General features: G+C 39.1%; 1 protein-coding gene across 1 annotated transcript in view; it reads right to left on the reverse strand.

The window, feature by feature from the left end:
* Positions 1-24,659, reverse strand: part of GNA12 (G protein subunit alpha 12) — a 116,543-nt gene that overhangs the window by 48,057 nt on the left and 43,827 nt on the right. Inside the window, exon 2 of the mRNA XM_063091417.1 lies at positions 14,512-14,727. Coding sequence (XP_062947487.1) covers positions 14,512-14,727 — 216 coding nt within the window. The remainder of the gene's footprint in view (positions 1-14,511; positions 14,728-24,659) is intronic.

A 24,659-nucleotide genomic window follows, 5' to 3' on the forward strand; every position in this document is an offset into this window, starting at 1 on the left:
AAGGAAATAAAAAAATTTGATAATAACTTTTGAGGTGTTCCTCGTGATCCTAGGAAAGATGTTTTCCAATTTCGGAAGATGAGGGCCCCTTCTAATCTCTTGATTTACTTAATGGTAAATCACAACTGCATTCACATTCACAAGGAATCCCTCGAAGGAAGTGCTCACACACAAACTAATCTATGCCACCTTAACCTGAACTTTTCCAAAGACTCACTGGGATATGGTTGTTCAACTGTTAATACTGCTCTGCTAGAAAGATTTAGTGACAAGAGATTTAAAAGAGCAAAAAAGTATATTTCACCACAATAAAAAAAGAAAGAAAGAAAAAAGTCATAACAAGTTAATAAATCAACTGTTTCATTTGGCTTAAATGCAAAATTCTCAGAAAAGCGTTCCTAAGAACAGCCAGAATAGGGCAGCCCTTGCTTTTCTACATGACTCTGTCATTAGAGTAACGCAGCTTTTCAGAGTCTGATAACCACTTACGGATTTTATCAACCCTCCGTGTCCTCCTCCCTCTCATTTCCTTTGAGAATTTAATCTTTCATTAGAAACCCACCCAAGTTGAAATCTAATTTCCTCCATGACACTCTGACCATCAGTTCCGCACTTACACGGAGTTGGAACTAAATTCTAATGATATCTACACACACTGGATAATACAGGCACCTGCTTCGGGCATTCAAACCCTGGCTCTCAGTGAGACGAAAGTTAGGGAATCTTCTTCCTATAGCTCATAACCCAGTATTGAGCACAAAAATTCTAAATCATTGAACCAGTTTAGTAAACAAATACCATGTGCCAAGCATGGTGCTAGATGTTTTCACATCTCCCAGAATCAATCTAAGAGTATTACTGCCCTCTTTGACAGCTAAGGAACTGAAAAAAATGGTGAGAGAGAGTCCTGGGCTCTTGCCATTCACTGGACTTCATTCAGTACTTGCTGAAGTTGGTTACATTTGTTGAACTCTGAAAAAAAGGAGGTGGGGAATGTGGTTGATATTACCATCCTTTGAAACTTTCAGATTAATAGTGTATTATAGTTAACCAAAGTTACTTAAACCATAAGCTTTCTTTCAGAAATAATGCATAAGATTTATCAAATTGTTTTTTGTGAACGTTAACTTTTATAATTCATTCTAAAAATGCTTTCGTGGTCTTTTCTGATTATAAAAATAATACATGTTTCAACAACAATTAGTAGTAAGGTTGGTAATCTTATTTCTTCTCTCACTCAGTTTTCTACTGGGGATAAATCCCTCATTTATTGACTCATAAGAGCGCTTTTATGCAGCCTGCAGTTGTTTTACACACTCTCTTAACATATAAAAACATCTTTTTTTATATGTTGAAATTCTTCCCCCTAATTTGTTATTTGCCTCTTAATTTTCTTTATGCTGACTTTTGCCAGACAAAAGTTAAAAATGTTTATGTAATCAAATCCATAATTATTTTCCTTTAGGGTTTCTGGCTCTGTTATCATGTAAAAGATTTCATTACTAATTCGACTATACGAATATCACATTTCCATCCTGGGCCACTATGTCATGGGCTTACAAACCCTCCAGAGGTAAAGCTTTTTAGCAATGTTTTCCATAAGGATATAGGTTAAAATACATAACACTTCTTTTTTTTTTCCCCCTAAAGGGGTAGATTTCTAGAGGTTTATAAGTATATAATACTATTCATGATTAATGAAATGAAGGGGAAAGGCCAAAATCATAAGCAGGAACACACAAGTTTCTCACCAGTACATGATCCAAGAATAGCAAATACCTCAGCTTCCTGCTTCTGTGACCTCAGGCAAGAGCCACCCCAGAGGAAAACTAAGCATCCTACCCCCTTTGGAGCTGGGATCCGGACCCAAATAAGCATTAAACTGCATAGGCTACTATAAGTTCCTGCACTCAAATCTTGGCCATTCATTAGCTCTGTCATGTCAGGCAAATTCCATCAACTCTCAGGCCTCAAATAGTAAACAGTTTCAATATCAAACAGGAGGATTTGGTTAAAGAACTCAAAGTCTTCTGACTTTAACAGTAAGTTTCAAGAAAGCTGAGATTTTCCACTATGAATCACACTGAAAGTTAATTTAGTTTGAAAGGTTAAAAACTGTCATACACATACAAAGTACCAAACAAAACTGAGAGAGTAATTTCTGATATTTTGGTATCTCAAATATAACTCCATTTTCTCCAGAAATTATTTACTAATTTCTGACATTTCTCACCTATCCTATAAGATAAAAACAATGTATACTTCTTATATATGTATATGTGTGTGTATATTATATCCGTGTGTGTTTATATGTATATATATATTTCTTTTTTCTTTTTTGATAAACTGTGGTACCTGCACACCATGGAATACTACTCAGAAATAAAAAGCTGTACATGTTATTGACACATGCAATGACTTGAATAGATCTCAAGGGCATTACAATGAGTGACAAATGTCAACCTCAAAAGTCACATACTGTATGACTCCACTTATATAATATTCCCCTAAAGACAAAATCTTAGCAATAAAGAACAGATTAGTGTTTGCCAGGGGTAAGGGATGGTGATGGGGAAGTGGGTGTGGCTATAGAGCAGCAGCACCAGGGAGATCCTGGTGATGGGACAGTTCTGCATCTCAACCGGAACAGTGGTTATATGAATCCACACGTGTAATAAAATGACAGAGAACTACACATACATATTGTACCAATGTCAGTCTCCTGGTTTTCATACTAAACTGTGGTCATGTAAGATGTAACCATTGGGGAAGACTGGGTAAAGGATATGAGGGACTATCTTTACAACTTTCTGTCAATCTATAATTATTACAAAATAAGAAGTTAAAAAAAGAAACTTGTTCCCAACAGAAAAAAGGAAAGGATGTCAATAGCCAATTCACAAAATAATAAATATAAATGGCAAATAAGCATATGAAAAGAACCAATAATCACAGAAACTTTTACTTACCAAGCTGGCAAAAACTTGAGAAGAATAAAACTACATGGCTGAGGGTATGGGAAAAAATCCTTTCATATACTGTATAAGTGGGTATAGATTTGCTGATTTTAATTTCCACCAATTAAACCCTAATTAAAAACTAACTGAACACTTTAGAACTCAACTACTTCCCCGACCAGCACAGAATGGGGCTGGTGCTTTACCTGAGACATCTCTGAGCTGCCATAACCTTTCCCTCCTCCATTCAAGATCTTTCCTCTGAGCATTCCTAACCCAGGACGCCCATCTCAACACCTGAAGGAAATGAAGGGTAATCAGACTTCACAAGGAGACTGGCGACTTATGATCTAAAACAAGTCTTCTGGCAGAGAACAAGGCCCTAGGGAAGTCAGACACTAGACACATTCACTGGTGCCACACTCAGCACAGGGTTTAGTTCCACAAGCTTTGCATGCTTGGGGCAGCAGGTTCCAGACAGAGGAAGCCTGGGAGCTGCTCACAAAGACAAAAAACAGACTATATCAAGTGTCCTAAATTAAAAAAAAGTACTGGGGCTCAATTTCTACCACCAGGGTTGATGCACAGAGAACCCTGGATGAGTAGTTAGACTAGATGGCCTCTAAATTCCTCTCTAGTTCTAAGGTGCCCAGAACCTGAAGGTTTCATCACCTTCATTATCTGTCATCTAGATTATTGCAGAAGCCTCCAAATAGGTCTATTTTTATCATTAGTATGGCGACCAAAGCAATGCTATTAAATCTAAATTAAGTGGCTATCCGGTTAGCTCAGTTGGTTAGAGCACGGTGCTAGAACACCAAGGTTAGGGGTTTTGGGTCCTCATATCAGCCAGCCGCCAAAAAAAACCCCAACAAAAAACGTAAATCAAACCATATTAGGCCTCTGCCCAAAGCCGAGGTCCTTCCAGCAGCCCTCCCAAGCCTTCTACAATGTGGTTTCACCTGCACCATGAATCTGTCACCTCTCTCATCTCATCTGCTCCCTCAGCTCCATCTCACATTGGTGTTCTTGCTGCACTCAGGATCACAGAGCCTGCTCCCACCTTTGCACTTGTTAGTCTCCAAGCTAGGACACTTTTTCCCTTCCCTCGACACCCACCTCTCTCTGAGCTCTCAGCGAAAAGACCACTCTAGAAAGCTCCTTTAGTTAGGGCCACCAGCCAAAACACAGAGGCTTAAGATGAGCTGGGAGTGCCTCTGCCACACTCTATATGCCACTTGTGGGTGCATGTTGACTGCTCAGTCATGAAACTGGACAGCCATCAGAAAGCGGGAGAGAGGCTAGGGGTGAACACATCCAGTCAGTTCAAGAGCAAGACTCAGAATTTAGTCCTAAGGCTACTCACAACCATGGAGAAAGCAGAAAATGTAGATTTGAGGCCACATTCCCAACCCTGCTACCATGAAAGAAGAGAGAGCAAATGTGGGAGAGAACCGGAGAACAAAGAATCTACTGAAGAAATGCCCGTGGCCACCCTATGTATCTATCCAGCCTCCTCTCTCCTCATACTCTCTACCCCAGTTCCCTGCTTTACTTTTCTCTATACATATAACACTTCCTTATGTGTGCATACATACGCAAACACTCATGCGTGCACACACACATACATATACTCCTATCTATTAATTTATTGTCTATCTCTTCTTATTAGAAAGTCAGCTCCATATGAGCAAGGTCTTTATTTACTAGTATTTCCCCAGCACTTATAAGTAGATACACAGTGACTGCTCCATAAATATTTGCTGAATAAATGAATTGCATAAAATTGAAATAGACACACAAGACTGAAAGCACACTTGTAATTTATCTCCATTAGCCCACATAATACTTCAAAGACTATTGTGTTATGTTCCCCTTTACTCAGCAAAGGAGAGTTAGAGTAACTTATCAAAGCCTAACTTTGTCATCCCTAGCTTGGGCTCCTCACAAAGCACTGACTTTCCTAGCATCAGATTAGAGGCAGAAAAGGTCCCAGAGGGGCTCTGGTGGAGGCTGCTGGATGCCTCGTCTCATACCATTTTGCCTCTCATCCTCAGTGACAATTTGTCAGCTAAGAACCTACATGTGGCAGCCTCCCTTGCATGTGTGGCTATGTGACTAAGTTCCAGTTAATGAGATTTATGAGGAAGTGTTGGATGGTACTTCTAGGAAGTCACCCTAAAAGGAAGAAAGTGAACTCATTTTCCCCATCCTCCTCCTTCTGTCTGGAACAAAGTCTGAGGACCAAGCCTGAGAACAGGAGCCATGAAACAGGTCATTGGAAAAGGTTTGCACATAGACTCACCATATCATTCCTGGACTGGCTATCTGAATTTTTTTTCATATGAGAGAGAAAAAAAATTTACCACATTTAAGTATCACTGCTAATTTGGGTTTTCCATGACATGCAACCAAACTTAATTGTAACAGTCAGACATCCAGGAATTCTTGCCATTTGCTACAAATAGGAGGAGACCAATACAGTTTCAAAGTAGAAAAATTCTTTGAAATGTCCCAAATTGTACAAGAAACATCAGAGGGTAAAGGCACCGTCCTCATCTGTACTTGCTGGGGTTTTCCCTTCTTCCTCTAGTCTTTTATTTTTAAAAATCAAGTCTATGGGATATCTTAATAACAGAGAAAAGAGGAAAGAATAAGGAAAAGGCAATGAATTACACCTGCAAAAGGATTACAACTAATCCTGGGTGGGCATAGGTAAAACTCAGGTGGGCAAAGAAACGACTAGACTAGTAACAGCCTGCAGGGACACAATGGAAAACACTTCAGTGTTGTCCCCAAACAACCCAGAAACATAACTTGTCATTTGACAGGCATTGCTGCTACTTCAGGTCTTATTACTAATAAACCAGCTACAATGAAACTGTTCCTTGAGTACCTGACAGTCACCACCAAATAATTATATAGTAGATCTCTTTCCTAGAAGGACATGTATTCACAGAAAATGCACAAAACAGCACTGTTCAGTATAAGTCACTTAGTTTAACACAGACTCAGGGAAAAATCACAAAAAAATTATTATAGCTATCAATCACCACCTCTTCTATTTAGTCCAGCCCTCTAGTGTCTCAAAAGCTTACTAAGAAAGCTCAGGGAAAGTATTTTGAAAGTCAATTAAAATAATATCAGCAAAAGCACAGGCAAGTTTCCAAAGGAACGTTAACCAGTGGTATCAAGTTATTTCAATAAGTGATTCATTTGTTCTTTTCTAAAAAGACATAACTATCACACAGCATAAACTGACAGTTGTTTCAGGAATGCAAAAGAGAATTTTGGGCACCACTTTATCCCAGAGCTTCACCAAAAAATCATTCCAAGCCTGAGAACTTGTAAACCATGTTTCTATGGCCCTTGGCCCTTAAAAGCACAACATGTCAGGGATAAGGCCGGGCTAACAAAACAGTGGATGTGTGTGCTAATGCAATTAACCTGGGGAAATTCTGAGGTGCCAGACATCAGAAAAACTAAGCACAAGGGCTGGCCCATGGCTCACTCAGGAGAGTGTGGTGCTGATAACACCAAGGCCACGGGTTCGGATCCTATATAGGGATGGCTGGTTCGCTCACTGGCTGAGTGTGGTGCTGACAACACAAAGTCAAGGGTTAAGATCCCCTTACTGGTCATCTTCTTAAAAAAAGAAGAACAACTAAGCACAACACATGTGGATTTTAGAACAGGAGCAAGGCCAGTGATTTCAGTGATTCTTTTTATTCTCAGCATGCTACTCACTAAGCCACAGGGTAATTTTCCTCTTAAAATTTCACACTCATTTGGTTTTAAGGCAACAGCATCCACACACACAACCACTATGGATAACTTTTCTCTTGCTTTTCCTCTACATCTAAAATTCATCCTATACATCCAGTCTTTTTGGCAATCCCTAGTAAGGTTACAAAGATTTGATTCTTTTAAACATGACTGAAAAAAAATCTCTATAATAAGCACATCACTTGATTTCCAGAAATCAAGAAATGTGCTATCAACATAAACTGACTGTAATATTGATTTGAACAACACATGTCAATGTTGAACCCCCCAAATATGTGGAATATACCAATATTTACAAAGCAAATGTATTCCACAGGCCTCCAAAGCCCTGCAGTTTCAGGTTTAGCCTAACTTCTTAAAATTACATATAGAAATGTTAACCTTGCAAAAGACAGGAAACTTTCCTCAGGCTAGGGTTTCTGATGTGGATGAAGAGTTGTGGCACAGCAAGGTTGCTGGCTCAAGGACAGACAAGTTACTGATTGATATGTAAGATACCAGGAAATTACTGTAGGGAAAAACAGTGTTTGCTAAGATCAAGCTTTTGTTGGTGGACTGACTTAACCTTTTACAAATTGCATTATGGAATGTCACCTTGCTTGTTTCATTGAATGTTACCAGCCTTTACTGTTAAACTATAATTGGCCATAACCCCACCTATGTTCTTTTCCTGTAACTTCCTGGTCTGGAGACTAAATGTGGGGCGAGAACCCCAGTTTGTGGTTAATTTCCCAAAAAGAAGGAATGCCTCTCTCTTGAGGGTTCTGGGAGATTAACCTCTTCAGGGTCTCTCACTGCTAGGAAGAGATGGGCTTTGAGTAATCCTTCTGTGGCTCTGCACAGAGGAAGAAAAGTGACAAATCTGTGTGAGGCAAAGCAACAAAAATATGTATAATCAATTATGATTCAATAAAAATAGAAATAAAATAAAAAAACAAAACATGAATTGACTCCTCCAAACTGAGTTTTGATCTCTTTCTTTTTTTATTGAAACAGAATTGATTATACATATTTATGGGGTACAGAGCTGACTATCAATACTTGTGTATGATATGTGATGATCAAATCAGGATAATTAGCATACTCATCATTACAAAACATACTCACGCTTTGTGTCCATTAACAATTTCTCAATAAGCCCCCTTTCCCCACCTCTAATAACCACAGTTCTGCTCTCTCCTTCTGAAAGACCAATATGTTATTGTGATTATTGTTTATTTTTTAGCTCCTTTTTGTGAGTGAGGACATGTGGTATTTCTCTTTCTGTGCCTGGCTTATTTCATTTAACATAATTTTCTCTAAGCTCATCCATGTTGCTGTGAATGGCAGAATTTCATTCTTTTGTATGGCTGAGTAGTATTCCATCATGTATATATACCAGATTTTCCTAAATGTCGATGGACATTTAGGTTGGTTCCATACCTTGGCTATTATAAACAGAGTTGCAATGAACATGGGAGTGCAGGTATGCCTTCAACAAGATAATTTCCATTCCTTTGGGTATATACCCACTAGTGGGATTGCCGAATCATATGGTAGTTCTATCTGTAGTTGTTTGAGGAACCTCCATACTGTTTTCCATAATTGCTATACTAATTTACAGTCCCACCAACAGTGTAGAAGGGTTCCCCTTTCTCTGCATCCTCATTGGCATTTGTTATTCCGTCTTTTTGATAAAAGCCAATCTAACTGGGGTGAGAAGATATCTCAGTGTGGTTTTGATTTGCTTTTCTCTGATGATGAGTGATGTTGAGCATTTTTCATATACCTGTTGATCATGTGTATGTCCTCCTTTGAGAAATGTCTGTTCAGCTCTTTTGCCCATTTTTAATTGGATTACTTATTTTTTTACTGTTAGGTTGAGTTCCTTGTATATTCTGGATATTAATCCCTTGTCAGATGTACAGTTTGCAAATATTTTCTCCCATTCTGTAGGTTGTCTTTTCACTCTGTTGATTGTTTCCTTTGCTATGCAGAAGCTTTTTAGTTTGATATAATCCCATTTGTTTATTTTTCTTTTGTTGCCTGTGCTTTTGAGGTCTTATTCATAAAGTTTTTGCTCAGTCCTACATCCTGAAGTATTCTCCCTATGTTTTCTTCTAGGAGTTTTATAGTTTCAGGTCTTATATTTAAATATTTAATCATTTTGTGTTGATTTTGGCATATGGCGAGAAGTCCAGGTCTAGTTTCAATTTTTTACATATGGATATCCAGTTTTCCCAGCACCATTTATTGAAGAGGCTGTCCTTTCTCCAGTGTATGTTCTTGGTGCCTTTGTTGAAGATCAGTTGGCTGTAAGTACAAGGGATGATTTCTGGGTTCTCTATTCTGTTCCATTGGTCTGTGTGTCTGTTTTTATGCCAGTGCCATGCTGTTTTGGTTACTACAGCTTTGTAGTATAATTTGAAGCCAACTCGTGTAATGCCTCTGGCTTTATTTTTTTTGCTTAGGATTTCTTTGGTCATTTGGGGTGTTTTATCTAACTCAAAGACTAAAGAGTGAAAACATTTTCAAGAAAGCACAATACTCTTCCACTTCGAAGTAAGAACTGAAATGATGTATAATAATGATTCACAATTTGTACTATCCAATCATGAGCTGCACATCTGCTTGTTTCAGATGTTGGGGAGACTACACAAATAGATATGCCATACATGTAGAAAGGCTGAACTCTTTTCTTTTCCTCTGATACCTCTTGCTTCACACTTCTTGGATGTTAAGAAATTTACTGAACAGCTCAAACTGCACATAAAGCTCTTGCCTTGTCCTCCATCCCCTGGGCTTTGTCAATTCTGAGCTAATAAAGTCCCTTTATTGGTCAAGCCAGTTTGAGTTGGGATTTCTGCAGGGCTAGCACCTGCTGCTCTCATTGCTGCCCTCTGGCTAAGTGAACTTCTGTAGCTGTCTGGGGCTTTCCCAGTCCCCCACCTCTACCACCTCACTACCACTGTCCCCTGGTTCATCCCTACCTATCTTCAGAAAAATCTCCTCCAAAACCTCTCCCCTAACTTCCTCCTGCCAAGTAGAATTATGTATTTTTTCCCTTTATGCCTAATTAGCCTATATATTCCTCAATTATGTTTCTTATCACATCTTATTGTGATTATTTGCTGGGATGTCTTTTTGTTTTATCAGCTTTTTGAGAAATGGGACTTAACCTCAACACAGTGCCTGGCATACAGAAAGGACTCACTGAAAGAACACCCACCACATGGCACAGCAGGTGAATTATGATATACAAATTCATTGTCACTCTCACTTTAGAGTTATACACAAAAGAAAACTGATAAACCCATGTTGTACCACTCTAATTAATTAAATCCCCCAAATAAAAGGTGTAATAGAAAGCAGACAATCCACAGTAATATCATCCATTTGCTATATTATAAACACATTAGTTAATGATAATTCGCATGCTACATTTAAAAAGTTCTACGCAGTGATGACTACCGAGCCACTGCAGGAAGCACCCTGGGCTCTCCTGAGCTGGGATGGTGGGGGGCCTTGGGTCTCGGCTGTGTCCCCCGACACCCATAACCAGCCCAGCGACGACCACTGAGCCACTGCAGGAAGTGCCTCAGGCTCTCCCAAGCCAGGGCAGTGGGGGCCCTTGGCTATGCCCCTTCCGACACCCACAACCAGCCCAATGATGATCACTGAGCGGCAGCAAGAAGGGCCCCAGGTTCCCGAGCTAGGGTGGTGGGGGGTGAGGGAATCTGCCACACCCCTGTGACATCTGCACCCAGCCTGGCAATGATCAAGCCACTGCTGAAAGCTCCCTGGTTTCCCCTGTGGGAATGAGGAGGGTGCCACAGGCCTCAATCCAGTCCCCCCACCTTCCTCCTTCTTCCATCCTATTTCCTCCCATTTTCCCCTCTCCCTCTCCCTCCCAACAGCTCTGCAACAACATCATAGAATATAAAAAAATATTAATTAAAAAAAATAAATAAAATGTTCTAAATTCACTTTTATTAAAGAGGGCATATAAGAAAACATTTATATTAGTTATACAAAAACCTTTCTGTTAAGTGTCTTCCTATGTCTTAACTGTGTTTTAAAAGATAAGGTCTAAAGTGTCAAGGTCATCTTCCTTTCTTTTTTATTGAGCTACAGAAGTGATATCAAACCCTGTGTGTAAAAGGCCGTGGAGACCAGTGAACATGCAGTGACAAGGGTTTAGTGAGGAAGAAGGCAAGGCTGTCTTCTCTTTGGAAAGGGAAGATCGCTGCCCCCCTGCTGCAGCCCCCAAAAGTCCACCCGACTCCCCTCAGGGGAGAAAGGGCCGTCACAAGGTAATCACCAGACGCAGACTTTTTTTCCTCCTCTTTTTGTTTCTGTGACAGGAATGGCAAGCACAACCAAGACGGCAGAGGAGGAAAAGCTGAACACCTGGCTGACAGCAATTCTCAAAGCAGCTGGGTGTCTCCACTGTAAGACTTTGAAAGGCTGTTAAGAGTTCTGTCAGCTGGGGAGGGGGAAAAAAAAGGCAAAAAACAAGTTGCTGAAACATTGTCCTGGAAAGGTTTTTGACACTAAGAAAAAGATTAAAAGAGAAGAGAAATAAGGGCCTACTGAAGTGGTGGGGGGGCGGGGGAATCCTGATAACAGTGAATTAAGATAATTATGCTTTTTAAATTTTGCTGTAATTGTTATCTTGACAGTGATGGCTATTAAGGGCCTACTATCTAGCTATTTTAATAAGATGCTCTATAAATTTTTTTGAAAAAGAAAAAGAAAAATACAGAAATGTACAAAGTATAGGAATGATAAACACCCATATACCCACTACCCAATAAACAAGAATTTAACACTGTCACGTTTGCTTTTGGTTACTGCAATACTTAAAAACACACAATCGACTTGAACAGTGTATCCTCAAAAAGTCTAGCTGTTCGAAATACAAGCTCAGAACAAAGGGATGACTACTGACTCACTTCATGACAACATTACCCTAATCATATGCCATGTCTATGTCTAGATTAAAAGCTCTCAGGGGACAGACAGGCTCATTTTTGGTCTTATTCACTGCTGAATCCCAGCATATAGCATGCTGTCTAGCACCTAGTAGGTCCTAGAATGAATGAATGGATGAACACAGGGAGAAATAGGCAGAATGAACTTTCAGGTCCATGCTTCTCACAGTGATTACCAAGATGCGGCCTCAGGCAAGCCATAACCTCTCTGGGCTTACTTCCATGTCTGTAACAATACAAAGATTTGACTTGCTAAGCTAGGAGGTCCCATCCAGCTCTAAAACACTGTATCCAATGGAATAAGGCAAATGACAAAAGTCTGACACCGCCACCCTACCACACTGATATCCTAGACAGAATACTTTTTGCACATTATTTGTAAATAATTGGTTCTGGATGTTTATATTTTCTCCTTTGGAGAAAACCTCAATTAACAATAGCAATTTCCTTTCAAGTTCTGAATAGACTAGAATCTTCTTTACCAGACCATGTGAGTTTATGGTGAAAAGGACTTAGACCTCAATTCGACACTTTGGTATTAACTCGCACTCCCCAGTTGTTCCTTATATTCCTGACTTTCAGAAGATTAAAATTTCCTTTCCATGGCAACTGCATTTTCCACTTCTTTTGATTCTTTCACCTTAACTGTTAAAGTTAACTTGAGAAAGAATGTGCAAATGAAAAAAGGGTTAATAAAAACGTCTTCCTTAAGATCCCCCGATGGACACTGAAAGTAGTTGGCAAAAGCTTGAAAAGAAACAGCATAATTCCATAATCTCAAAGTATCTCCCCAAGATATGTATCAATAACATAAGGAAAAATAGTAATTTGCTGGCAAACACTGCCTTAACCAAGTGACCAAGGCTCCCATCACCAGTAGTGGGACATATTGATATCATGCACCTCCTGATGTGATGCTCCGAGCAAGGGACAACATCACTTCTGTGGTATTTTTGCCAAACAAAAAGTAACACACCAGAAACCCAAATAGGGACATTCTACAAAATAATTGGCCAGTGCTCTTGAAGTATCAAGGTCATACAAGACAAGACTGAGGAGCTGTCACAGATTAGAGGACACTAGAGGGACATGATAACTAAACACAATGGAGAATCCTGGCACACAAAAATGACATTAGAGAAAAAACACCAAATTTAAATAAGGTCTATAGTTTAATCAATACTATTGTGCCAATGTTAATTTTCTGATTTTGATAATTATACTATGGTTGTATAAGATGTTAACATTAGGGGAAATTGGGTGAACAGTATATGAAAACTGAACATATAGAAGACTATATACAGAACCTCTCAGATGAATGAGAAAAATAAAAATAACTCAATAGAAAAAAAATGGCAAAGACATGAATAGGCATTTCCCAGAAGAGAAAACACATATAGCCAATAAACATAATAAGGGATATTTCAATTAAACCATAATGAGACACGATTAAAGTTTTTTAAGTGTGATAACACTAAATATTGGCATGGATGAGGAACAACAGGAACAACTTCTTGGAGTACAGCTGGTATAACCACTTTGGAAAAGAATTTGGCTATTTGAAGACATATACGCCCTATGAACCGGCAATTCAATTCCAAGGTATAAATCCTGGAGAAACCCTTAAACGCATGCATCTGAAAACAAAAACTAAAAATCACAGCAGTTTGTAATAGTAAAATATGGAAAACAATTCAAAAATACACCGATGAGAGAAGGGGTGAATCTCAGTGTAATCACACAATGGAATATCAGACACCAGTGAAAAAAATAGAACCACAGCTACTATCATCACATGAATACATTTCAACATGCTGAGTGAAAAAGTTAAGTCACAGAAGAATATATACAATAAGAAGCCATTTATATGAAGTTTAAAAACCAGTAAAACTCAAGCCTATATTGTTTACAAATAAATATACATTATAACAAAACCATGAAGAAAGTTAAGGGACTAATGACTCACAACCTGGGATTCTAGGTACTGAGGGATGCAAAAGTCAGTAGTATTTCTGGATACTCTGGGTGTGCATTAATATCAGCTGTGCATATCTATTCTGGTTATAGGAGAAATTACATCCTTTTCTTTGTATACAGTTAATGTTAGGAAAAAAACCAAGAGCGAACAGGCAAAACACCCAAAATTTTCTGGTTATAGACTAATATCCTAAATGAGTCTAAATGACTAAAATGACTAGCCTTGTTAAAACCTTCAGACCTTAAGGGCTGGTCAGTTAGCTCAGTTGGTTAGAGCACAGTGTTTAACACCAAGGTCAAGGAATTGGATCCCTATACTGACCAGCTGCTAAAAAAACAAACAAACAAAAAACGAAAACAAAAAACCCCTGAAACTTTCAGACCTTAAAATGAAAGGAACAAATCTAAAGGGAATGACTTGGCAGGGGTCAAATTAGCTTCCAAGGCACTGATCTAAAAACATTCATGATTTGCCCATATTCATACATCACAAGCTGGAAAGTTGTTTACTTCCCACTATGAATAAGACCCTTCTCAAAAAATTTGAGTTCCTTGAGTTGCACCCATCTTTAATATTTTAAGAATCCTTCTTATTCCCTGAACAAACACATTTATCTAGCCTGAGTGAATCTTGCTCCCTCTTGACCATTTAGATAGTTTAACTTGCCTCTTTCATGTGTTTCTGTTGTTAAATATTAGGACTTAAGGCAATTTATAGCTTGCCTGTACTTTCATGCAGTTTTTAAGGAAATTCTACCAAAGGTCAAAAACAGTCACGTAAAACACAATCATGTAGCCCCAAAAAAGGGCTCACTCACCAGCTGAAACTCGCTCCTCCGGCTGAAAGCTTCCCTGATGCCAGAATCCCTCCAGATTGCACTCAGAGCGGGGACATACAGCTGAAATGTAGCAGGCTCCACAGGCAGCCCTGCTTTGTTCTCAAAGGCCATCAAGAACATCCCATGCTTTTCATTTTCGGAATACTGCCAAGGAATACCAAGCTTGTCTCGTGCATCGACAAGAACCCTTGAGCCCTAGGGAAAAAAAGAAATAAAAGAGGATTTAATTGTGCTCCAAAGACTAAATACTAAATCATAATAGGGAACCTCAATATGGACACCAACTGTCATAAAACAGAAAACTCACAAGCTATCAAATTTGCAACCAGAATCTGTCTGTCTGTTTGTTCTGTCATGGCATTAATGTCTTAATTACTAGGAACATAACCTTACCTAGACAGGTGTGTACATATGTATCACACCAATAGGTTTGCCTTTTGCTATCACTCATTTAAAAAGCTACTGGAAAGGAGACAACTGAATGAGGGGAAGAAGTGGCAGCAAATTCAGCAAATTTCACTGGAAAATAAAAGGTATCAGTAAAACAGACAATGTTTTAAAAACAATAATTACTACTGTTAGTACTACTGCTATCATTATCACTGAAACCTGGCAGCTCCTCAACACAAGGAGGGTACAATTGCTTGTTCCAACTTAAAATGGGTGGGAAAACATACAAATACAGGCAGTCAAGAGTCATGAGACAGGAAAAGACTAAAATACGACACAAGCGGAATGGCCTGCCCGCTGACGCAGGAGCCAGGGGATCATGTTCTAGATTTAACACCAGATTAAATCTAGATTGTGATAATGAGAAGCTATTTTTCATTCTTTTGCTTATTTTCTCACTGTTAAAAATAAAGTTAGTATTTTCTGCCTTTTTCTTACCTCACAAACAGGGTCAAGGGGATGGAGAAACAGCCTAAACTAAAATAGTATTAGGGAAAGCATCCAGCCTGTGGAAAATACTCTGTGTCTCAGTGAAAACTGCCTCACTGTGCAGTAAGTAGGTCTATTTCATCATTCTTAGATTATGCTTCAAAATGAGCAAGACAGTAACTACAAAAGTTTCTGAGTTCCTCTGAGGGGAGGCACTGAATGCTTTCTTGTGTGATCAATGCTGAGGTGAGTGCAGAGGAGCAGAGGGCCCCAAGAAGGCAGTAAAGTGCATGTCCTTCCATCTGGAAGAGCCTTCCCACATCAGAGCAGACTGAGAGCAACACCCTGCCCTCCAGTACAGAGAACACCAGGGCAACCACTGCCCACTTGGTATTTACCTTTTCCCCTTTTTTAACAACAGCTTTATTGTGATATAATTCTTATACATCACAATTCACCCATTTAAAGTGTACAACTCAATGGTTTTTAGTTGGCACTTACCCAAAAAAGTTTCACTTCTAACACCTGGAGCAGAGTAGATAAATTCATTCTGCCTTCTTCATATCTCTACTGCAGCATCAGTTTGGTGCCTATAACTTCTGCATCTGCCTTGAACCAGAGTTGAATGTAATGATAATCAAAAGGAGTAGCTACAATCTCTCATCCAGACCTAGCTGCCCAGGACTGTCTGGTTAGGGATATTGCTATGAGCTCCCTCCTCAAGGCCTCCCTCATCTATCTGCCCTCACTGACCATGTCCAGTTCTATCAAACCACAAACATTTGTTCAATGCTTACTCAGGGAAAGGCACCAAGTCAGGCACTGTGGGGAAAACAAACTGTTTGAGAAGCAGTTTCTGATCTCTAGAAACTCAGAATCTGACTAGAGAGACAAATGTATGGATAAAAAAAAAATAGCACTGATTCATGACATAACTCTAAGAGAAGAACTTCTCTTTGTCTTCCTGACAAAGAACACTGACAAAAAACATACAGTTAACATCATAAATAATAGTGAAAGACTGAATGCTTTCCCTCTAAGACTAGGAACAAGACAAGGATGTCCACTTTTACCACTGCTACTCAACATGGTATTGAAAGTGCTTGCCCTTGTGATGAGGCAAGGAAAAGAAACAATCAGACAGAAAAGAATAAAACTAAACCTATTAGCAGATGAAATGATAGTCTACATAGAAAGTCCCAAGGAAGCTACCAAAAACCTAGAATAAATAAATGAATTCAGCAAAGTCGTAGTATATAAAATCACACATGTCAATTGTCTTGCTATATGCTAGCAACGAACATGTGGAAACTGAAATTAAAAATGCAATACTATTAACAATCACTGAAAAAATGAAATAAGCATAAATCTAAAAATGAAATAGGTATAAATTTCTAAAAAATGAAATAAGTATAAAATATGTATAGGACTTATATGCTGAAAATTACAAAATGTTGATGAAGGAAACCAAAAAAGATCTAATAAATGAAGAGATATACCATGTTCATGGATTGGAAAATTCAAGATAGTAACAATATCAATTCTCCCTAAATGGATAAACAGTTTTAACACAATTTCTATAAAATCCCAGCAAGATCTCTTATGAATATAGATATAATTATTATAAACTGTATATGGAAAAGCACTAGCTAAAGAAAATTTGAAAAAGAAAAATTAAGTGGAAGGAATACTCCATATAGACTTACACATAGCTATAGCAATCAAGACTGTATGGTATTGGCACATACAGCCAACTGGTTTTTATAAAGATGCAAAAGCAATTACATAGAGGAAAAATAGCCTTTTCAGCAAATGGTGGTGGGGTAATTATACATCCATAGGCAAAGAAATTAAAAAAAAAAAAAAGAAGAAGAACCTTGGCCTAAACCTCACGGCTTATATAAAATTAACTCAGAATGTAAAACTGTAACACAGGAGAATATTTTCAGGACCTAAGACTTGGTGAAAGTTCTTAGACATGAACTCAAATGCATAATTCATTAAAAAAAAAAAGAAAAAAGAAAAAAGAAAAATCAATACATTGAACTTTATCAAAACTAAAACCTTTTTCTCTGCAAAAGACTCTCTAAGAGGCTGAAAAGACAAGTTATGAACTGGGAAAAAATATTTGCCAACCACAATCTGACAAAGAACTCATATTTAGAATATATAAAGAACACTTGAAACTCAACAGTTAACAAAGCAAACAATCCAGTTGGAAAATAGGAAAAAGATATGAAGAGATATTTCCCTGAATAACACATACGGATAGCAAATAGGTGAAAAAATGTTTAAGATCACTAGACATTAGGGAAAAGCAGACCAAGACCTCAATGAGATATCACTACACACCTACTAAAATAGCTAAAATGAAAACAGTGACAACATCAAGTGGTGATGAGGATGCAAAGAAACTGGATTTCTCATACACTGCTGGTAGGAAAGTAAAATGATATACCCACTCTAGAAAATATTGGCAGATTCTTTAAAAACTAAACATACACTTATCATACAACCTAGTAATCTCACTCCTAAGCATTTATCCCGGAAAAATGAAAACCAATGTCTACAGAAAAACCTGTACAGGAATGTTCATAGCAGTTTTATTCATAATAGCTAAAAACTGGAAACAAACTGTGGTACATCCATACCATGGAATATTCCTGAGCAATAAAAAGGAATCAACTATTTACATGCAAAGACCTGGATGGATCTCAAAGACCTATGCAAAAAGAAAAAAGTCAAGCTCAAAAGGTCATGTACTATGTGATTCCTTTTATGTAATATTCTCAAAGTGGCAAAATTACAGAGATGGACAAACAGATTACTGGTTGCCAGGGATTAGTGAAGGGGAGGAAAAGGGTGTGTGTGTGACTAGAAAGGGGCATCATGAAGAGATCTTTGTGGCCTTGATTGTACTGGAGTTACACAAACCTACACAGGTAATGAGGGTGTAGAACCATACACACATTGTACCAGTGTCAATTTCCTGGCTTTGATATTGTACTGTAATTATGTAAGTCATAACTATTAGGGAAAACTGGGTGATACCTCTCTGTACTATCTTTGCCACTTCCTGTGAACCTATAATTATTTCAAAATAAAAAGTTTTTCAAAAGTTAACTAGCAATCATGGCAATATATGTTCCAACTATGTGGTGTGGAAAGGGAAGGTTATTAAAGGCCAAAGGAAAAGAAATTAGGAGAAGGTGAGGCTTGGAAAAATCCTAACTGGAGATGGGTCTCAAACAGATTTCTGAAGTGTGGGTTAATTTAAACAAGCAGCAACAGTAGATTAGAATCTATTCATAGGGAAAATGTGATTTAGATAAATCCTCCACTTTCCTTCCACTCTGTTCTCCACCTCTGATTCCTGCCATCTCCCTGCTTTTTTTGACTACACCACACCAAAACTCCTGGCTTCCCAAAAGAACAAATCCAAAAAGGTTCAAAAATCCATGGAAACAAAGATTATTACCATTTTCGACATTATGCACAACAAAAATATCTGAGTATGTGGAAGGTAGCTTAGACTTTTGTGGTGAGGTCCCTGGCAAAGGGTCTCAGCCCCTTCGTACAAATCAGAAGGCGGCTCCCCACTGTCCAGGCAGATGTAGCCCCAAGTCTGCAAAAGGATCCTGACAGGATTTCACCCTCTACCTGCCCTCCTAGTCAAGGGACCAACCCACGTTCCATTCCTGATGGCCCTTCTTAAACAACTCGGATGTAGCAAATCGGGTCTGAGCCACAAGATATCTTTTCAGGTACTATTTTTACACATTAAAAAGTTTAGCTTCACAAAGAGGGAGACCTCACTTATGAGTTAAATCAAATCTATCATCCCTGGGAGTTTAATTTTTATATATCAGAGAGTAAGGCACAGGACGAAAATGAACTTAGAAGCCTGAATTCAGGTCATTTACGAAGACTGTTTTCAACACTGCACAAACCAGACCATCCCCAATTATTGAGGTAAACATAGGTTTAACTTAAACACACACACACACACACACACACACACACACACACACACACACACACACACACACACACACACACACACACACACACAAACTGGCCAGTCCAACAGCAGTCTGTATTTCCACTGCACAATGCCACCCGAGCAAGCTGGAACTGCACCCAATCACGAAGAAAAGACTCCCTATTTCTCTTTTTCAAAATCCAAGGAAGTTGACAAAACTGCTGACAAACTTTGAATTACGGCACTTAACTACAGTCCATTTTCTATACTGTTTTCACTTCATTTGGAGGAAAAAGGCATCAAGAAAAAAGGATGTCTCTCTTGCCCTTTGAAATTATTCTAGTCAAAAACTTCTCTCTGCCAACTTTGTTCTGAAAATCCAAAACTGAGTTCTAGGGAAATTTTTTACTTTGGGACAACTGCTTAAATTCCAGATCTACTCTTTTTCCTTTTTAGAGAGAGATATAAGCTCTCTCTGTAGCTTAAGGTCTTTGGCAACACTGCATTTACTGTACTTTTGCAGAATTGGTAGTTATACAGTTCACCATCATTATATAAAGTTGTTTATGGCTAACAGTAAAATACTAGTATAGGAAGCATACTATAATAATTAAACATCTTGCCTCTATCCTTTTCCAATAAAAGACCAATTTCCAAAAACACAAAAAGAGCAAGAAAATCCTAAAACTCATATACACTTAAAAGAAAAAAAAAAAAAAATAAGGCAGAAGATAATTTACTCAAGTCTCTAAAATGGCTACAAGAAAGTATTAATGTCTTCAATAACCACACTTTTATACAGCTACTCAAATGTACACAGTTAAAGTCTCGGTTTGATAACTGCATCCCAACACAATGTAACACTTCAAACTGTTCAAGGAGCACATTTTTTAAGACAATGTACAAATCCAGCAATTTAAACTTCTAGTCAATGAATAGATTCCCTGGCTGCTGGGATACAGATTTGGGGGGTTTTTGGTTTTACTGGATGAAGACCAAAAACTGCAATTCATGTTATCTCATTTCAAAATAGATTTTTGTTAGTTTAGCCCCTAATCAAACCAAATCATTTTAGATTAGTCATTCCTTACTAAAATCTTCCCACAATAAATACAAAAGCTAAGACAGACATAAAATGCTAGTAGGAAGAATTAGCTTGTTCCACAGGATGAAACAGTTACATGAACAGTGTTAAGGTTTGGAATGTTAACTCAGACAACAGCGTGTGTACTTGGAAAGCTCTGTCTTTTAAAAACCCACTAGGTTGAGTTGTTTGCCTTTGGCCACCATCCAAATAAAAGAAATGCTGCCAGAAATATAAACAGGATACATTTCTTTAAGCTAATGAATCCAGCAAGCAAAGACAGCTCCTCTTAGTTTCTCTCTAAAACTTTGGTGTAGGATACCTCTAATTTAAAGGTCAGAGAAAAAGGGAGAAAAGGAAGCAGCCAGCAGACAAGCCAGTTGGTGAAGGTGCCTCTATTTTACAACAAAGCTGGATGGCCTCCTAGTTCTGTTCCCCTGTCCCCACTATAACTCATGTTTGCTTCTTGGAACAAATGTATTGTTCTAATAGAACAGGCACATTATTTCCCTAGGAAAGCCATCTACATAGTTCTACCAGCAACTATGCTGAGGGCTGGTGTCTTGGCAAAGAAAAGTGCCAGGTAACAGGGAAAAAGTCCAAGAGGTAGCAAACATGGCTCCTGCTCAAGAGAGCTTTCAAAACAACCACAGCAGCAGGACAGAGCACAGCCGATAAGCAACAAGAGCATCAGATATGGAGTCCAGAGATAAACACCATAATCGGAGAGAGGAGGAATGCTGAAGGACAGCCAGGAACGTCACTGTTGGTGAGAGTAGTAGTTTAAAGACAGGATGTGGCAAGCTAAGAAATTTGGAATTTATTCTGTAAGAAACAAGGGACGATCAAAGGTTTTGGAAAAGGAGCAGGACAAGGTCAGAGCTCTGCCTCCAGACCCCACAGTGGGTGGGACCGGCAGCAATGGAAGGCATGACTGAAGGAGACTCCAAATGCTCTCGCCTGAGGAGCCCCTCAAAAGGACGATGAGATATAAAATCAAAAGAACTGAATTCACCCAACATGCAGAGCAGAGGAGGCAGCGAGAGACCAGTCTGTGCAAATGAAGGACACCAACCAGTTCTCCCATGTTAAGTCCAGATGAGGGGATGGCTTGAAAGGGTTGACACTTGGGTAAGTTTTTGACAAATTTAATTTAATGGGACAACAGGAAATCCAAGCTAAATGTTCAGGAAATAGATGAAACTGTAGGAAAAACTCTGGGCTTAGAAAGTACACAGGAGAAGCAAACTATCATCATTAGCTTTTCCCAGCTGCCTAGGAAAACGTTTTCCTGAAAGTCAAAAGAAAAAAAAAAAAAAAAAAAAAAAGAAGAGGAATTTAACATCAGTTCAAATTTCCTCAGATCTCCTAAACTGGAATGTGAAAACCCATGATACATTTCAGAACGCAAGAGTCAGCAGACTGGAGACTTTGAAATCACCTTCTGGAGACATATATAGAACAAATTTTTCTATTCTATTCTCCCAGGTGTCAGGCTATACTTCTCGGAATCTTCTTTAACCAAATATTTCACTAAATTTTATAAACACAAACACTGGTACAAAGGGGAAGATAAAGCCTCCCTGTTAAGTACAGAAAATATTAAAGAAATTTGAGAATAAATAAATGTTAAATATCATTCCAAGGGGGAAAAAGCCTGCAAACATGGGTAGCATAGCTTAATGTGCTAATTCAGTGTTTTCAAAATTCAAGCCAGGACCCACATTAGAAAACAACTTAGTAGGCATTTTTTAAAAATGAAATAGAATATAATGGAAATATGAGGGTACTTTAAAAAGTTCATAGAAAGGTTGGTATTATCTTTCAATTCTATTTTTCCATGAACATCAATTTGAAGGACTGTATCTAAATAAATTGTAAACAGTAAAGGTAAGAGTTTCATATAATTTTTATTTTAGGTAAAACATATCCATATGGAGGGATATGTATATGTATTTATGTTTGTGTGATATATGCACACACACACTTGCACACTAGGTTGCAATGGTAATGTGTATTTTTTTCTGTGGATTGTAGTCTGACAGCCACTAGACAACACAGTTGTAAATGAGCCTGCTAGGAGGCTGGCCCCTTCTTGTGCCCCACCACTCCAAATCTAACAGAACTGTGCTGAGTGTCAGAAGTCCAAACAGTAGTGAGTTGGGTTTTATGAAGAACTGATTAAGAGTGGAAAGAAACTATGTGAAGAGGTGTGAGAAAAGTGCTCAATGTTTGTCCTTTGGGGGGCAGTGTTTTGATGAAATGCAATCTTGGCCCGTTTGTCATGGCCATTTTGAATCGCAAGGTCTGAGAACCACAGAGCTATCACATGATGTTTTCTACCAGTAGAGACACTAAAGAGGATATGCAGTGAATATTCACTTTAGAAAGACTGCCTTTTAACTTATCCAAACATGACATGTGTCATTCACGGTGGTGGTTATACCCCCACGAAGTGTTCATTAGAACCTTCTCCCTGAATAACTGCCACTGCTTCCAACCTGATCAAGCTTGGGCCTTGGCATATTCTAGTAAATAAAAGCTCAGAAGTCACAAAAGTGACTGCAATTCCTTTCCACAAAGCCTGTAAATACTGAGGTGTCAAATGAATGAGCATTTGCAGATATATATAAAATTCATGCTAGTCTCACAACCAAAATGCTGTTTCAGAGAAACTATAATATGCATCATTTGTTGTATTAAGTACTTGCCATGTGAATACTGTGTTAAGTGCTCAACATCCATTAGCTCATTTAATCTTTATAACTCTGGGAGGTGAACAGCATTATGACCATTTTACAGATGAGAAAACTGAAGCTCAAAGTCACACAGCTATTAAGTGTGATTTAGTGATTCTAAATCTAGAGATGTTTAAACTATATTCTATACTGCTATGGGTATATCCGGGGAGATAAGGGGAGGTGGGAGGTGGAAGATGTCCTATCTGCTGCCTGCTTTTCACTCAGCTAACAGCAGGCATTGAGACTAGAACCAGATCTGAGTTGACCTTTAAGCACCCAACATTTCTGATGTTCTCTAGAATGTTTTTTAAAAACAATAATTAAAATCTAGAAGTATGGGCTGTATACCGGGCTGAATTAAAAGAAATTTTGTGAGTTCAGATCATACTGAGTAAAATCTCCAAATAGTAAAAAACTTCACTCATACACACTATCTTAGCAGCACAGAATTAGAGCATCCTCTGGCTGCTCTGTCCTAGCCATACATAGCTACTGAGTGGTGGAAATGTGGCCAGTCTGAATCGAGATGTATTATAAATATATATTAGATTTCAAAGACTTAGTATAAAAAGTAAATGTAAACATCATTTTAAAAAGTATTGATCACATGTTGGGGTCTTTCTCTCTGCTCTCTCTGCTTCCACCATCTTGCAATGTGAGACTCCTGGGACACTGTCGCCACCATCAGATGGACTTTGGACTTCCCAGCCTCAGAAACTAACAGCCATGGAATATAGCCTATTTAGAATATCTGTTCAGAGAAGATTATCTGAAGTAGTCTGAGAAGCTGTAGGGATTGAGGAAGCCCTTGCCAGATGTGGACCCCTTGACCTTGGACTTCCCAGCCTCCATAAAGGTCACCAGGACAACCAAACAGACGTCTTGCTTAAAGCAGCCCAGCCCAGTGCGCACAGAGTGGGGAGACTTCCGGCTAGGGAGGCGGAGACTCGGCAGAAACCACATACCCTGTGGGGCTGCCACTGCGTGATCCAGCAGCCCCGCCTAGTGCGCTCGGAGAAGGGAGACATCCGGCAGGGGAGGGGGGAACTCCACGGGGACCACACTGCTGCTATGCGATCCAGCAGCCTGGCCCAATGTGTACTGAGCACAGAGACATCCAGCAAGGGAGATAGAAGCTCCGTAGAGTCCACACACCCTGTGGGGGGGCCACCACCATGTGATCCAGCAGCAGGTAGGCTTCACTGCCGCCAGCCGGCTCCATCCCAAGCCTGGCCTAGCGTGCATAGAGCAGGGAGACATCCTGTAGGGGAAGGGGAAGCTCTGCAGAGACCACACGCTCTGCGGTGCCTCGGTGCATCCCAGCAGCCCGGGCCAGAGCGCACGGAACAGGGAGAAGTCGTGAACGGGAAGTGGAAACTCAGCAGAGACCGCACACCCTGCGGTACCGCCCCGTGATCCAGCAGCCCTGCAGAGTCCAAGC

This window comes from Cynocephalus volans, chromosome 3, assembly GCF_027409185.1.
Source record: "Cynocephalus volans isolate mCynVol1 chromosome 3, mCynVol1.pri, whole genome shotgun sequence".
Taxonomy (NCBI): domain Eukaryota; kingdom Metazoa; phylum Chordata; class Mammalia; order Dermoptera; family Cynocephalidae; genus Cynocephalus; species Cynocephalus volans.